Source organism: Mauremys reevesii, linkage group 17 (genome assembly GCF_016161935.1).
Source record: "Mauremys reevesii isolate NIE-2019 linkage group 17, ASM1616193v1, whole genome shotgun sequence".
NCBI lineage: Eukaryota > Metazoa > Chordata > Testudines > Geoemydidae > Mauremys > Mauremys reevesii.
In genome coordinates this window covers 4,674,389-4,691,757 of record NC_052639.1, presented here as the reverse complement: position 1 = coordinate 4,691,757, position 17,369 = coordinate 4,674,389, and the positions used below count along the sequence as shown (strand labels likewise).

At 47.5% G+C, this 17,369-nt stretch overlaps 1 protein-coding gene across 11 annotated transcripts in view; it reads right to left on the bottom strand.

Moving 5' to 3' along the window:
- MYO1D (myosin ID) overlaps positions 1-17,369 on the bottom strand; it is a 350,229-nt gene that overhangs the window by 131,043 nt on the left and 201,817 nt on the right. For 10 of the 11 annotated variants that reach the window (XM_039504262.1, XM_039504263.1, XM_039504260.1 and 7 more), the window contains exon 20: positions 11,165-11,278. In XM_039504262.1, the coding sequence (XP_039360196.1) occupies positions 11,165-11,278 (114 nt within the window). Of the gene's footprint in view, positions 1-10,133; positions 10,385-11,164; positions 11,279-17,369 lie in introns of those variants that run through there. The other variant, XM_039504271.1, reaches the window with a different exon arrangement.

Genomic DNA, 17,369 nt, shown 5'->3' with positions numbered 1-17,369 from the left:
GCCAAAATAGAGATTCCTTCCACTGCTTTGACCATCACCTTTAAACCTTTGTAGGGGAGACTAAAATGAATGCTGCATTAAAACTATTACCAGCACACTCACTTTATAGCAGAATCTCGAAATAGAAACACTTTAATCCAGGTAAGGCTGTAACAGATTGGAAGTAAGGAAGACATGTCTGAAACAAAAATACCCAAATCCTTTGAATTTTCCCCTTTTCCAGGGAGCTTTAAGGGTTTTTTTTCTGCCTAGATTTTATAAAAAAAATTCAAGACGTGTGTTTGTAATAATATATAAGTAAGTTTCCGGAGTAATTAATGCCAGATTCCTCAATGTCTAGCATATTCAAACAAATATGGTTTGTAATTCCATACACAAAACCAAATACTGCTTTTTAAAGAGACAAGGAGACCATACAAAATCCAGGATCTGAATTGCATTAATCAGACATTCATTAAGGGACAGTCTTTGCCATTACATATGAGCAATAAGCAGTTAAAGAAAATGGGAAACTACAGGATGGCTTCTTGAGCTAAAAACAAGTTCACGGGTAACACCAGACATCAGCTGACTGTCTCCAATGAGATTTCCATGGAAACACCATCCCTAAGGATGTTGCCATGTTGATAGGATGCTTTAGAAATGTTGATAGTGAGTATTGCTGGCAGGCAGATGAATTTCAGCTGGGTTCACCCTTGCACACATTAGAAGGGCAATCCATCTTCCAGATGAACATATATCTTTCTAGCAAGGAGGCTGGTGGTAATTATCATCCATTTACTTCTTTAAAACATCCACATCAGTCCAAAGAAGTGTGTTTTTTCAACAAAGAAAAACACCTGTATCATTAAGTGGCTACTTATGCCCCCTCCCTCAACAAAATATACACCAATATAAAAAACAGTCTATTATTGAAGAGACCATATGTGCTGAAAAATGAGAACTACATTAGGCAGCTCAAACGGGAAGGGACAAACTGCAAACATTCAAATCACTAGAAAAGGTACGAAACAAATCTATAAATAGAAAGAAATTATGGATGAGCATGAGCAAAAATCACAGGCATGGGTTTAATTCAGGGAGCCCTGTAAACCAGAAAAAAAACATTTCACATATTGTGTCATCTCAACTCTGCATTCTCTTCTCCTCACTGCCCATTCCTGCAGGATGCCACTAGCTCAACAGTAAATCAGTAGGACAAGGATTCAGGCAGCATGCCTCAGCACTATGATGTAATTTCTTGGGAATATTAGAAAAGGACCAAAGGGTCATTCCCTGTAATTAAACCATATATGAGGAAGGGCCCAGGATTGCAAAGCAGTGATTTACTATTATTGTGTTTGAAGAAGACATGCTCATATATCAGAGGGGTAGCTGTGTTAGTCTGGATCTGTAAAAGCAGCAAAGAGTCCTGTGGCACCTTATAGACTAACAGATGTATTGGAGCAATGAGCTTGCATGGGTGCATGCATCCGACGAAGTGGGTATTCACCCACGAAAGCTCATGTTCCAATATGTCTGTTAGTCTATAAGGTGCCACAGGACTCTGATGCTCATATAAAGCATTTCCAATACAGCACAGTAACATTCTGAGGTCTCTATGCTTCACAGAACATTTTCATTTTGCCCTCTTACAAAATACCCCAATGTCTCTTCACAATTATTTAGACTGAGGAGATTGTTCAATACAGGTGTTCTTCCCAGTGGCAGGTCACTGCAGATTTTTGAGAAAAGCTGGTTTCTACCTATTGAATTTCTAAGTATTCAAAAAAGTGCAATACCTAGATGCACAGAAACATTAACTGCTTCAATGCTGGATAAAATGCAAACTAAGCATAGCCTGTGCCCTTAGCTAGCACTTCCAGGAAGTCCTCACTCCATTCATGTGAATGGATATTCTATTTTAAATACGCAAAGAGTCCTGTGGCACCTTATAGACTAACAGACATTTTGGAGCATGAGCTTTCGTGGGTGAATACAAACATCTTACACACAGATGGAATACAAGCTGTCAGGAACAGTATCCCTGATGATGCCACAGCACAACTGGTTGCTGAGCTCTGTGCCTTTATCCTCACACACAACTATTTCAAATTTGATGACAATATACATCTCCAGATCAGTGGCACCGCTATGGGCACCTGCATGGCCCCACAATATGCCAACATTTTTATGGTTGACCTGGAACAACGCTTCCTCAGCTCTCGTCCACTCACGCCCCTTCTCTACCTGCGCTACATTGATGACATCTTCATCATCTGGACCCATGGGAAGGAGACTGGAAAAATTCCACCACGATTTCAACAGCTTCCACCCCACCGTCAACCTCAGCCTGGACCAATCTACACGGGAGGTCCACTTCCTAGACACCACGGTGCAAATAAGTGATGGTCACATTAACACCACCCTATACCGAAAACCTACCAACCGCTATGCCTACCTTCATGTCTCCAGCTTCCATCCCAGGCACACCACACGATCCATTGTCTACAGCCAAGCACTGAGGTACAACCGTATCTGCTCTAACCCTTCAGTCAGAGACCAACACCTACAAAATCTCCATCAAGCATTCCACCCACACGAGGAAATAAGGAAACGGATCAACAGAGCCAGACGTGTACCCAGAAGCCTCCTACTGCAAGACAAACCCAGGAAAGAAACCAACAGGACTCCACTGGCCATCACATACAGTCCCCAGCTAAAACCCCTCCAACGCATCATCAGGGATCTACAACCCATCCTGGACAATGATCCCAGCTAAAACCCACCAGCGACACCATCACAGGACCTAACCAGATCAGCCACACCATCACCAGTTCATTCACCTGCACGTCCACCAATGTAATATATGCCATCATATGCCAGCAATGCCCCTCTGCTATGAACATCAGCCAAAAAGACGGTTACTCACCGTTGTAACTGTTGTTCTTCGAGATGTGTTGCTCATATCCATTCCAGTTAGGTGTGGGCGTGCCGCGTGCACGTTCGTCGGAAGATTTTTACCCTAGCAACACTCGGTGGGTCGGCTGGGCGCCCCCTGGAGTGGCGCCACTATAGCGCCAGATATATTCCCCTGCCGACCCATCCGCCCCTCAGTTCCTTCTTGCCGGCTACTCCGACAGTGGGGAAGGGGGGCGGGTTTGGAATGGATATGAGCAACACATCTCGAAGAACAACAGTTACAAAGATGAGTAACCGTCTTTTCTTCTTCGAGTGCTTGCTCATATCCATTCCAGTTAGGTGATTCCCAAGCCTTACCTAGGCGGTGAGGTCAGAGTGAGACATTGCAGAACGCAAAACTGCTGAGCCGAAGGCTGCATCATCTCTGGATTGTTGGACTAATGCGTAGTGTGAGGCAAAGGTGTGAATTGATGACTAGGTAGCCGCCCGACATATTTCCTGGATGGGGACATGAGCCAGGAAGGCGGCAGAAGAGGCCTGCGCCCGCGTAGAATGGGCGGTAAGATGGCTAGCGGGAACGTGAGCCAGGTCATAGCACGTTAGGATGCAGGATGTCATCCAAGATGAGATCCATTGGGAAGAGACCGGCATACCTTTCATGCGGTCTGCCACCGCTACAAAGAGCTGGGGTGAACGCCGGAAGGGTTTTGTTCTCTCTATATAAAAAGCGAGAGCCCTACGGACATCCAAAGTATGTAGTTGTTGCTCCCGGCGCAATGAGTGCGGCTTCGGGAAAAAAACTGGGAGGAAGATGTCCTGATTGACGTGAAAGGCAGACACCACCTTAGGGAGGAAAGAGGGGTGTGGCCATAGGTGTACCATGTCCTTATGGAAGACAGTATACGGGGGATCAGCTGTCAAGGGATGAAGCTCCGAGACTCGCCTCGCCGAGGTGATAGCGACGAGGAAGGCCGTCTTCCAGGAAAGGTACAGCAGGGAGCAGGTGGCCAGAGGCTCGAAGGGGGACCCCATAAGCTTGGTCAACACCAGGTTTAGATCCCAGGTGGGGGTTGGGCGCCTGACTTGCGGGTACAACCGTTCCAATCCCTTAAGGAACCTGGAAACCATAGGGTGAGAAAAAATTGAACGGCCACTTTCACCCGGGTGGAAGGCGGAAATAGCTGCCAGATGTACCTTTATAGAAGAGACCACCAGGCCCTGCTCTTTCAGGGACCAGAGGTAATCGAGGACAGTAGGGATAGACACCTGTCCAGGGACTAAGTCACTCTGAGCACACCAGTGTGAGAAACGCTTCCACTTGGCGAGAAGTCATCCTAGTGGAAGGCTTCCTACTTCCCAAGAGAACCTGCACCGAGGCAGAGCAACACAACTCAGATTGGTTCAACCACGTAGGAGCCATGCTGTGAGATGAAGGGACTGCAGGTCTGGGTGGTGAAGCCTGCCAAAGTCCTTCGTTATGAGGTCCGGCCACAGTGGCAGGGGGATCGGATCCACCACTGAGAGGTCGAACAACAGGGTGTACCAATGCTGCCTCGGCCACGCTGGAGCAATGAGGATCAGGTTGGCTCTGTCCCTGCGGAGCTTGAGTAGGACACTCTGTGAACGAGGGGAAACGGCGGGAAGGCATAAAATAGGTGCCTTGTCCACGGGAGGAGGAATGCGTCTGAGAGGAAGCCTGGGGAGCGTCCTTGGTAGGAGCAGAACACCTGGCATTTCCTGTTCTCTCAGGAGGCAAAGAGGTCTATGCGGGGAAAGCCCCACCTCCGGAAAACGGAATGGATGACATCGGGACGGATCGACCACTCGTGAGACAGGAAAGACCTGCTGAGGCGATCTGCCAGAGTGTTCTGGACTCCTGGGAGAAAAGACGCTACCAAATCGATAGAGTGGGCTATGCAAAAGTCCCACAGGTGAGTGGCTTCTTGACAAAGGAGGGAGGAGCGTGCCCCGCCCTGCTTGTTTATGTAAAACATGGTCGTTGTGTTGTCTGTGAACACTGATACACAGCGGCCTTGGAGATGGTCCCGAAACACCTGGCATGCTAGACGGACCACCCTCAGCTCTCTCACGTTGATATGCAAGGCCAGCTGCTCCTGGGGCGACCAGAGGCCTTGAGTGTGAAGGTTCCCGAGGTGGGCACCCCAACCCAGAGATGATGCGTCCGTGGTTAGTGCCACCGAGGGTTGAGGTGGGTGGAACGGCATCCCTGCGCAGACTAGAGTGGGGTCTAACCACCAAGTGAGGGAGTCGAGAACCGACCTGGGGATAGTGATCACCGAATCTAGATTGTCTCTGTGTGGACGGTATAGAGAAGCAAGCCAGGTTTGGAAGCACCGAAGTCGCAGCCTCGCGTACTTGGTCACAAAGGTGCAGGACGCCATGTGACCTAATAGGCCGAGGCAGGTGCGCACCGACGTTGTCGGGAAGGATTGAAAATTTCGAATGATCGAAGACATTGTCTGAAAACATGGCAGAGGAAGGCAGGCCCTGGCCAGATTGGAGTCCAGAACTGCTCCAATAAAGTCTATTCTCTGCGTTGGAGTCAGAGTAGACTTTTCTACATTGATCATGAGGCCTAGCCTCCCGAAGATGTCTTTGACAATACACAGGTGCTGTGATACTTGCAACTGGGAAGTCCCTCAAATGAGCCAATCGTCGAGGTACAGGTAGACGTGTATTCGACGACGGCGGAGGGAGGCAGCTACCACAGCCATACATTTGGTGAAGACTCTTGGGGCCGTAGAAAGACCGAAACGAAGCACCGTGAACTGGAAGTAGTGCTGTTTGACCACAAAACGGAGATACTGTCTGTGCGGCAGGTAAATGGTGATGTGGAAATATGCATCCTTCATATCGAGGGCGGCATACCAGTCTCCTGGATCCAGGGATACCATGTGGAACTTCAGCTTTATCATGAATTTGTTGAGTTCTCGCAGGTCCAGGATCGGTCGGAGACCGCCCTTTGCCTTGGGGATTAAAAAGTAGCGGGAATAGAATCCCTTGCCCCTCATGTCCTCTGGCACTTCCTCTATGGCTCCCAGATTTAGGAGTGTGTGGACCTCTTGAAGAGGGATGGGTAGGGAGGGTGGGATGGGGGTAGAGAAACAAATTGGAGGTTTCCACCGTGCGGAGGACCCAACAGTCGGAGGTCAGCTGGGACCAGGCAGGGAGGAAATGGGAGAGGCGGTTGAAGAAGGAGGGAGAAGGATCCGGCAGGGAAACTGGTGGGCCGTCCTCAGACGTCCCATCAAAAGTTTTGTTTTGGCCCCGTAGGTGGCTTAGGGGGCGCTTGACGTTGGTTTCCCTGAGGGCCAGACTGTCTCCACCGATTCCCCCTGCCACGCCGTCTGGTCGTATCCTGGCACGGCCTAGGCTGGTTATAAGGGCGGTATGGTTGGGGCCTGAAGGACCTACGTTGGGTCACCGGCGTGTGCATACCCAACAAGTGCATTATGACTCAATTATCCTTCAGGCTCTGCAACCTGGGGTCGGTTTTGTCTGAGAAAAGGCCCTGGCCCTCAAAAGGTAAATCTTGAATTGTCTGCTGCAATTCTGGGGGAAGGCCTGAAGCCTGTAGCCAGGAGATATGTCTCATCGTTATGCCGGACGCGAGCGTTCTGGCTGCCGAGTCCGCTGCATCCAGAGAGGCCTGGAGGGAAGTTATTGCCACTTTTTCCCCCTCTTCAAGTAGGGCCGTAAACTCCGTGCGGGACTCTTGGGGAAGGAGCTCCGTAAACTTTCCCACAGATACCCACGTATTAAAATTATATTGACTTAGGAGGGCTTGTTGATTTGCCACCCTAAGTTGGAGGCCTCCAGCCGAGTAAATTTTATGGCCTAGGAGGTCCATGTGCCTAGCCTCCTTCGACTTAGGAGCTGGTGCTTGCTGGCCGTGACGCTCCTGTTCATTCACCGCCTGGACAACCAGGGAGCAGGGTGGGTATAGAGATATTCATACCCCTTTGAGGGGACCATATATTTCCTCTCTACTCCCCTAGCTGTAGGTGTAATCGAAGCTGGGGATTGCCAAATTGTGTCCGCATTAGCTTGTATAGTGCGGATGAACGGGAGAGCCACTCAAAGGGATGCATCTGCCGATAAAACGTCCATGACCGTTCCTCTATTTCAGGAACCTCCTCCACTGGTAAATTCATGTTCTGGGCTACTCTCCTCAAGAGATCTTGATGGGCCCTGAGATCGATAGGAGGAGGGCCTGAGGAAGATGTTCCTGCTACGGCCTCATCGGGTGAGGAGGAGGAGGAGAGGCCTGATACCAACAGGTCCTGAGGGGGGTCATGGACTGGCGGCGCACCATCTACCTCAGGTGGAACCTCAGTGTCTGCAGACTGAAGTGGATCCTCGTCCGTGCCCGCGGGGGGAGGACGGCTCACTGTCGCTTTGGGAATCCTGTGCTCTGAGGGGCCTGAGCGTTGAGCCACTGATGGGGCACCTTGGGCCTCATGGTATGCCCACTGGAGTCCAAAAGGCCCAGTGATGAGGACCTTGTTCGTAGCTTTGTGTCTCTGGGTAGTGGCTGGGAGCATCAGAGACGTGTTCCTCACGGTAGTAAGCACTACCAGCCTGAGACGATACCGATGGTTGCCTCGAAGGCCACAGTAGTGCCGAGAGACCTTGGGGGGGTGCCGCTGATCTTGGCGCTTGGTCCCAGGGCGATACCGGTGATGAGCGGTACCGGGCTTGTCGGTGCCACGAGCGAGACCGGGACCTTCTACCGTGCCGGTGCCGGGAGGTCGACCGGGATCTCGAGTCCCTGTGCTGGGAGTGACTGCGGGATGCACGGTACCGAGAGCCGGATCGGTACCGGGAGTATCTGTCCGGTGACTGAGATATTGAACGTCTCCGCGAGTACGACCGGTACCGCGATGGAGAGCGGTGCCGGGACTGCAAGCGTTGCCGGGATCGGGAACGGCGGGAGTGGGAGCGTCTCCGAGACCGCAACCTGGAATGACGTCTCTCCAGTGGACCGACGGAAGGAGGCCTTATCAGGGCTGGCTTGCCGACGGATTGGATAACCCGCACCGGCGGTGCCGGGGGTTGAGGCTGCATCGACTCAGTCATCGCGATGAGCTCTCTTGCCATCGAGAAGGTCTCCGGCATAGAAGGGAGAGCGAGCTCGACCACAGCGTGAGCCGGGGAACTATGTGGCACTGGACTCAACGGCCCTTGCAGGACCGGAATCGATGGTGCCGCGCTAGGAGGAGCTGCCAACTGCGGTGCCGGTGTTGATGGTGCCGCAGCAGTTACCAGGGTCCAACGGACGGACTTGGATGTGTGCTCCTTCTGCGAGGATGGGGTCGGAGCACTATGGCGTTTCCCAGTCGGGGAAAGGGAGCAGTGCCGCGGAGCCGGTGCCGGCAGATGTCAGTGCCGGGAGTCCTTCTCGGTACCGGAGTGAGCTGGTGCCGAAGGTGCGCTCCTCACCGAGGCAGTCTGTTGAGTGGTCGGTGCTGGCGCCGCAGGACTAAGTGCCGACTCCATGAGGAGCTGCTTTAATCGGAAGTCCCGCTCCTTTTTCGTTCTTGGCTTGAACGACTTACAAATGCGGCACTTGTCCGTCAGGTGGAATTCTCCTAAGCACTTTAGGCAGGAGTCATGAGGATCCCCTACTGGCATCGGCTTCTGGCACACCGAGCACGGTTTGAATCCCGGTGCCTTGGGCATGGGCCCGCATCGGGTCGGAGGAAAGGGGCTAATCCCCAATCTCCCGTTCAACTATATACACTAACTATGAATATAATTACTAAAACTAACTATAACTACAAGAACTTGAACTATAAACACGATAAAGAGTAAATAACTACGAGAAGCTAGGGATGTGGAGATCAGCAAAGCCGCTCCCACAGTTCCAACGACAATCACGGGCGGTAAGAAGGAACTGAGGGGCGGATGGGTCGGCAGGGGTATATATCCGGCGCTATAGCGACGCCACTCCAGGGGGCGCCCAGCCGACCCACCGAGTGTTGCTAGGGTAAAAATCTTCCGACGAACGTGCACGCAGCGCGTGCGCACGCACACCTAACTGGAATGGATATGAGCAAGCACTCGAAGAAGAACTGGACAGTCTCTACGGAGAAGGATAAATGGACACAAATCAGATATTAGGAATGGCAATATACAAAAACCTGTAGGAGAACACTTCAACCTCCCTGGCCACACAATAGCAGATCTTAAGGTGGCCATCCTGCAGCAAAAAAACTTCAGGACCAGACTTCAGAGAGAAACTGCTGAGCTTCAGTTCATCTGCAAATTTGACACCATCAGCTCAGGTTTAAACAAAGACTGTGAATGGCTCGCCAACTACAAAACCAGTTTCTCCTCCCTTGGTTTTTACACCTCAGCTGCTAGAAGAGGGCCTCATCCTCCCTGATTGAACTAACCTCGTTATCTCTAGCCTGCTTCTTGCTTGCATATATATACCTGCCCCTGGAAATTTCCACTACATGCATCCGATGAAGTGGGTATTCACCCACGAAAGCTCATGCTCCAAAACATCTGTTAAGGTGCCACAGGACTCTCTGCTGCTTTTACAGATCCAGACTAACACGGCTACCCCTCTGATATTTTAAACATGTATTTTATATGAAGGACTGCAACAAGCAGCTATTCTCACCCAAAATGTGTTTTCCAGGCAACTTGCACAAGACTGTACATCTGACTTCTCTGTAATCTTCAATTTTTAAAACATTATGAAGTTTTCCAAGCAAGCCATACTGTGCTCAGGCTGCTAGCTGTCAGCATCAAGGCACAGAACATTGTTAAACAATAATATGGTCTCCCTCTGCTAGATGAATGCAGAGCCAAAGCTCAGCCTTTAATATTCATCTTCCATAAAGGTTTAATGTCAAACACTTCTTTCAAAAGCAAGCTGACAGTGGTCATTGATAAATGTGGACTTATTTCAATTACCAATATAGCAAGTTACTTGTTTTGATCTAAACATTTTGTTTGAGACAATGGGATAGCAAGCTCACAGATGCTAACTAGAACATAAATCAGAAACCAGATTTTCATTAATTCAGGGATCAGATGAATTTTTATTCCTTCAAACAAAAATAAAAGCCAGCAGCTTGCTTCAAAAGTACAGTTTGCTTTCTAGATACCCTGTATATTTTAGTAAGTTGGTTTGGGTTGGCAGGAGTCAGCCATCCAGAAATCAAACCTGCTGACAATTTCATTTTATACAATTAGGAAGTAATGTGAACGGAACAGAACATCAGCCCAGGAAAACGCCCCACAGCTGCTACATAAACTTAGAGGCAAGGCCCGCTTTCAAAGGAGGAGGCACTGATGCCATGACAATGCTCTATTGCAATAGCTATTCTTATTAGAACAAGTGGCTAACACAGGCAGATGTTAGCCCATTAGGCAGTGAGCTAGGGTGTGTGTTCATGAGACATTGGTGCTCTTCTTGGCTGGTTGAAGAGCAAAGCACGCAGCAGGGCTGGATGGGGAGAAAAGGATCAATGCTAAGGATGCGAGAGGGAGCTACTAACTATGGCTACATATGCAGCAAATATTATTCATTCCCCACTCCCCATTTTCACTGTCATTTACAATAAAGGAATACCCAGATTTATTGATGAAATCCCAGCCGTACATTCAGTGGGACTCTGTAAAGCTGGGACATTCCCAAACTAGCCAAACCAGGCTGTGTAGTTTTGTAGGTTTAACTCAGGCTGCGAAAATTAAGTAGCAGCAAATCAGCTAAAAGGGACACTGAAGAGCTAAGAGGCCAGTTCTTTCCACCCCTTCTCCACCAGTGATAATCTCCTGTTCTGAAACGTGAGCGAAATCTCTGCTAGCCTGAAGAACAGACACTCCAATCCAATTCAGTATCTGTCTCTCTTTGCTATTTAATATACATTTTATCAACGAGCGTTCAAACGTTAAAGGTCAGAGAAACCCCGATCCTGCAGTGCACTGTACACAAAAAATAAAACAATTTGAAGAGGAAAACATAATGAGTAGTTTGGTTTCTGGCCTTCATATTATGTATTGGAATTAAAAGGAACAACATTATTTAGCAGCATTTAAAAAGTGCTTTACATCTTCAAAGTGCTTTACAAACATTAAACATATAAGTGATGCAAATGTAGGTATTATCTCAATTTTACAGGAGGGAAAACTGAGTCAGTTAAGTGCCTTGTTCAAGATCAGAGGGAGTGTGTCAGAGCCTGAGATTAGAAATCTGAAGTCACTGGATTCCAGTCCTCATACTTACATTGTAAAGTGGGATGGTATTCATCACCTTGTACTGCTTCATAGGGTCCATTTTATAAAGGTGTCGATCAGTGATAAAAATTGCTCGGTCCTCCACCTTATTAAAGCGATTTACCTGGAAAAAGGCAAATCCCCACAGACGTTAAGTCACACAAATTACTTCATGTTGCATGAAAGGATCAAAATTCATGGTATCAAGTTCCTACATATTCAAGTGCACCTAACAGAAACAACAGGGAACATTACTGTGTGATCTGAAGAGGTTTAAAATTTGCTTCAAAATTTCTATGCCAAACCTGGGATGTGGAGCTATAACGTGTAAATATCTTCATCAACTTTAAAGCAACAATGGTGTTTTAGTCTCCAAGGGTATCAGGTAGCTCCATATCCTCAGGTTTCTCATGAACCATACAGCTGGGTAGTATCTGGAGACAATATGAAATGCATTCCATACTCCATTGTGATAATTTACAAATTAAATAATTTAATATAATTCAGTGAAAAAAGTCATGCAGTGATTGTACTCAGTAAATATAAAGCCAATTACAGAGATTCTTGGAATTCAGTAAAGAACCATTAATTCTCCTGCTGAGACTCATCACTATTATATCACTTTTCAACCACACTGGCTGCCAACAAGAGTTCAACAGGACCTGAAATTAACAGGATACATGTCAAGGCACTAGAGCAGGGATGGGCAAACTTTTTGGCCTGAGGGTCACATTGGGGTGTGAAACTGTATGGAGGCCAGGTAGGGGAGGCTGTGCCTCCCTAAACACCCTGGCCCCTACCCCCATCTGCCCTCTCCCACTTCCTGCCCCGTGACTGTCCCCCTCAGAACTCCCGACCCATCCACCCCCCCGCTCCTTGTCCCCTGACCACCCCCTCCCGGGACCCCCAACCCCCTGAGACCCTACCCCCTGTCTAACCCCCCTGCTTCCTGACTGCCCACCAACTCCTATCCACACCCCGCCCTGACAGGCCCCTGGACCTCCCACAACTGATCCAAACCCCCCGCTCCCCGTCCCCTGACCGCCCCCCACAGAACCGCCCCCCCAATCAACCACCCCCTGCTCCCTGTCCCCTGACTGCCCCCCAGGACTCCCTACCCCTTATCCACCCCCATGCCCTGCCGCCCCCTTACCACGGCGCTCAGAGCGGCAGGAGCTCATAGCCTTGCCACCTAGACAGAGCCAGCCGCGCTACCTGCGCAGTGGCATCACTCTGGAGGAGGGGGGGAGGGGAGGGGCCGGGGGCTAGCCTCCTCAGCCAGGAGCTCAAGGGCCGGGCAGGACGGTCCCACGGGCCAGATGTGGCCCATGGGCTGTAGTTTGCCCACCTCTGCACTAGAAGGACAATCCTTAGACATGCACAGGTGGTTCATTCATTTTAAGCTAAACTCATCACAATTCTATCCTAGTAGGATATTGTCTGTCTGACTGAACACTCAGAATGAGGGGATCCCGCTGGAAGCTGATCTTAATGCATGGTATATTGAAGGATGACTTGAGAACAAGGATAAAAAGCATTTTTCTAAAGTGGCTACATTAAGTTTCCCGTGTGCTGATCATTGCTGAACCTTACTTCACCGCCCAGTCGGTTACTATATGAAATTTCTCACCACATCAAATCTGATGGAATTAAGAGGGCACCAATCCTCTGACTGAAACAGTCTTCTCAATCTAGTAGTGTCTGCACCTTGGATTACTGTCCAGTACAGAACAGCAGTTTAAGTCAGTTAGTACTTTGCCTTAATTCATGCATGTTACTATAATCAGGGGGAACTTATTGTTTCTATGCCATCACCGCAACAGGAAACGAGACGTAATAAAAAGGGCCATCTAATACACGAAAAGTAAAAGGTGTAATTTAGCAGCAAGCTACTTAAAACTATCCTAAATGAGGTGTTCCCCTAGTTCTCAAGATTCTCTTTTCTGCATTCACTTTTAATCACCAGCAAAGTACCCAACTAGGATCCCTCCAGCACAGTACACCACCTACGTCAGCCAGAGGGCTTGCTATTGCAATACAAATCATCTCTAGTGAGGCGCTCACATATTTTTGCTATCCATTAAAAACAGCTACTGTACTGGAGGGCTGGAGGATAGCAAGTGTACCTATATATAAAATTGTTCTGGGGGTGATCTAAGAAAGTGAAGACCAGTAAGCCAATTAGCCAGTTACAGATATAAGGCTAAAACAATCATTAAAAATAGAATAAAAACACTTGGAAAATCATGATTCGATAGGGTCTAACAAGCACGGTTTCTGCAAATGGAAAACAGCATCTCACTAATTTGTTAAAATTCTTTGTCAGTAAAATAGTGGATAAAAGAGAACGGGTTGATAAAGGGAGTGTCACAGCACGCTCATATTCTTGATAGAAATATGCTTATATGAATATGGCATAACTAAGTTGTATTTGATGCAAGATGGATCTTGCAAAATATCATTGGAAAGGTTATGATTTACTGAATATGATTATCCTGTTTGTATGCATGTATCTTTGCTGTACCTGACGTTAGGAATATAAACTATCAATTGCAAAAGTATTTGCATCTGGGAAACACCCACCAGACAGTAGGCAATCAGCCTCAATGGGCCATTAGGAAAGACAATGGAATGGGTCTTTGAAGATGCTGATCTCCCATCTTCCTGGAGCTCCTTCCTGTGGACATTACAAATAAACCTTGTCTCATGGTTGCTTTGACACTGCAAGGTGATGTGAGCATGTCACCTGGTACTAGACCCCCATCTTGGGCTTTCAGTGTTTTTCCATTAAGAGGGGGTTGGGAGTCAGACTGGGAAACAAAAGATTCATGCCATATATAAATTCTATTTAAGGCTGGAGAGTGAGTTAATCATTGTCGCCGGTTCTTCACTAGATCCCTGCCCAGGATGACTGCTGAAAACACCTAAAACTGATCCGGGGAGAAGGACTGGGACCAGGATGAAAAAGGTCAGCCTGTGAAGGGTATACCTGGAGATTTAAGTTGCAAGCAATGCATTTAACCTTCAAGAAACTCTGCAACCTGCATAAAACAACATTTAGGGTGAGAAATTACTATTTTTAGCCAATTTTTTTTAATGTATTAAGCCTAGTTTGTGTGCTTTGTTTTATTTGCTCAGTAATCTGCTTTGATCTGTTTGCTGTCCCTGTGGGTTATGCATGTGCCCCATGCATCCAGAGCCAGAGAATGTGAAAGTAGTGTTTGTTGGTCTGTGCATGCACCCTGGTTCACCTTGTGTCTCTGTACAAGGGGATAAAGGGCTGCGCAGATTGTCCACCTTTCCAGTTCCTTCTCTACCACGAATCGGATAAGAGTGGAAGCAGAGGGGAAAGAGGGTGGGTAGTGGGTATGGGAATGGGAATACAGAGAGGAACCACACATCTTCAAAGAACCTCCAGTTACAGGTCAGTAACTTCTTCTTTGAGTGATGGTCCCTACTGTACTCCACTGTGGGTGACTGACAAGCAGTACCTAAGTAGGAGGAAGGTGTGAGGATGTACAGGGTAGAGCTGAGCAGAGGACCATCATCCCAAAGGAGGCATTAGCAGAGGAATCCTGCAGCAGGGCATAATATCTCACATGAATGGAGCCCCACATGGCTGCTTTGCAGATGTCAAGTAGGGGTACCCCCTGAAGTGATGTGATAGCTGTTGCTTGTGCTGTGGTGGAATGAGCTCTTACCCCATGGGGAGGGAAGGTAAGGTTCAATAGCTGATAGAGTAGAATGAAGCCAGAGATCCATTTGGAGATTCTCTGGGTACAGTTGATGTGCCTCCTGATTCTTTCTGCTGCAGAAATGGATAGTCTTGGAGATTTCCTGATTGGTTTTGTTCTTTGCAGGTACAAGGTTTAAGTACACTGGGGACTAGGCAGGAAGGTTCTGATTAGGCCTTTCCAGAATCTATTGGCCAGTGGATGTGTGAAGAATAAGTAGCCCTGAGAACATGGATGGTATGGACTGATTGCCACCAATTGGACTTGCAAGGACCTGATGGACAAGCCTGATGTCTTCAAAGAGAGGATCTAGTCCAAGATGAGAGGAATATCTGCAGTGTCTGGGAGAATGCCTCTTTGATGTGCCCAAGAAAAGTGCTTCCATTTACCTAGGTAACATCTAGTAGAGTCCTGTCTATGATGAAAGGATGTCTCGCACAGCTGTGGAACATGAACTTTCTAAGGTTAATGCCCATCCAAATACCAAGACCTGAATTGAAGCAGACGCATATCAGGATGCTTGATCTTGCTGTTCCAAGAGCTGGTCAGAAGCTCTGGAAACATTGGGAGTATGATTGGTGGTTGGGACGACGTGCATAGGAGATTGGGAAACCAAAACTATCTGGACCAGAAGTGGGAGATCAGAATGACCTGTGCTCTGCCCTGCCGGATTTAGTGTTGAACTCATGGCAGGAGCGAGAGTGGAGGAAAAGCATAGCTGAACTGGTCTAATAAAGGAAGAAGCAGAGTGTCAACCTGGGAGGGGCAACCAGAGGCTCCTCTGGAGCAATATGTGGTGCATTTCCTGTTTCCTTGGGATGTAAACAGATCCCTGGTTGGGGTTACCTACGTTTTTTAAATTTGGGGTATACATTTATGTTGAGCCTCTATTATGGTGTCTTTCAAAAGTTTCCATGCAGCTTGCAGGGATTTCACTTCTGGCGCTGTACCTTTTAATTTCTGTTTAACTACCTCCCTCATTTTTGTGTAGTTTCCCTTTCGGAAATTAAAAGCTACCATGTTGGGCTGCTGTGCTGTTTTCCCTGCCAGAGGGATGTTAAATCTAATTATATTATGGTCACTATTACCAAGCGGTTCAGGTATATTCACCTGTTGGACCAGATTCTGTGCTCTACTTAGGCCTAAATCAAGAATTGCTTCTACCCTTGTGGGTTCCAGGACTAGCTGCTCCAAGAAGCAGTCATTTAAGGTGTCAAGAAACTTTCTCTCTGCATCCCGTCCTGAGATGACATGTACCCAGTCAATGTGGGGATAGTTGAAATCCCCCATTATTACTGAGTTTTTATTTTTATAGCCTCTCTAATCTCCCTGAGCATTTCACAGTCACTATCACCATCCTGGTCATGGATGCCATCATGGCAAAAGATGAACAGCAGGATGGATGCCTCAAGTTCGCGTATTAGGTTTGGTGTTGAACACTTTTATTAAGAATGTGGAAAAGGGCAGTGAGGTAGCAAGATTTGTAGATGACAAAGTTACTTAGGCTAACAAAGTCCAGAGAAGACTGATGAACTTCAGAGAGGCATAACCAAGCTAGATGAATAGGCAGCACAATGGCAAACAAAGTTAAATGCAAAGTAATGCATACTGGAGGGAAAAAATGAGAATACTTATACAGTTTACAGGGTTCTAAATTAACTATCTACTCAGAAAAAATTGACCTGAGCTCAATTTTGGACACTCATAGAAGACTTTGGCTCAATGCACAGCTGCATTTTAAAGCAAACAAGGTGTTTGGATACATTTGGAATGGGGCGGAAGACAACCTGGAAAATATGCCATATAAATCACTGGTGCAGCCTCATCTGGTTACTATGTGTAGTACTGGTCATTCCATCTCAAAAAAGGATGTTGTAGAATATTCAGAGAAGGTAACACATTTCTAGGTCTGGAAAAATTCTGACATGAAAAGATTGAAAAAAATTGCGATTATTTTCTTCAGAAAGGAGATGAATAAAAGGGCACATAAAAAGGATATATAATACTGAATGGTCTAGGGCAGGGGTAGGCAACCTATGGCACGCGTGCCAAAGGGGGCACTTGAGCTGATTTTCAGTGGCACTCACACTGTCCAGGTCCTGGCCACCAGTCTGGGGGGCTCTGCATTTTAATTTAATTTTAAATGAAGCTTCTTAAACATTTTAAAAACCTTATTTACTTTACATACAACAATAGTTTAGTTATATATTATAGACTTATCGAAAGAGATCTTCTGAAAACGTTAAAATGTATTACTGTCATGTGAAACCTTCAATTAGAATGAATAAATGAAGACTCGGCACAGCACTTCTGAAAGGCTGCCGACCCCTGGTCTAGGGTGCTTCTGCTCTGTGTATCCTGTAACACAAGTTCAAGGGGACATTCACTGAAGTTTCACTGAATGGAACTGGATAATACAAAGGAAGGTTTTTCATAGAATCATAGAATATAAGGGTTGGAAGGCTGTCATCTGCTACCACT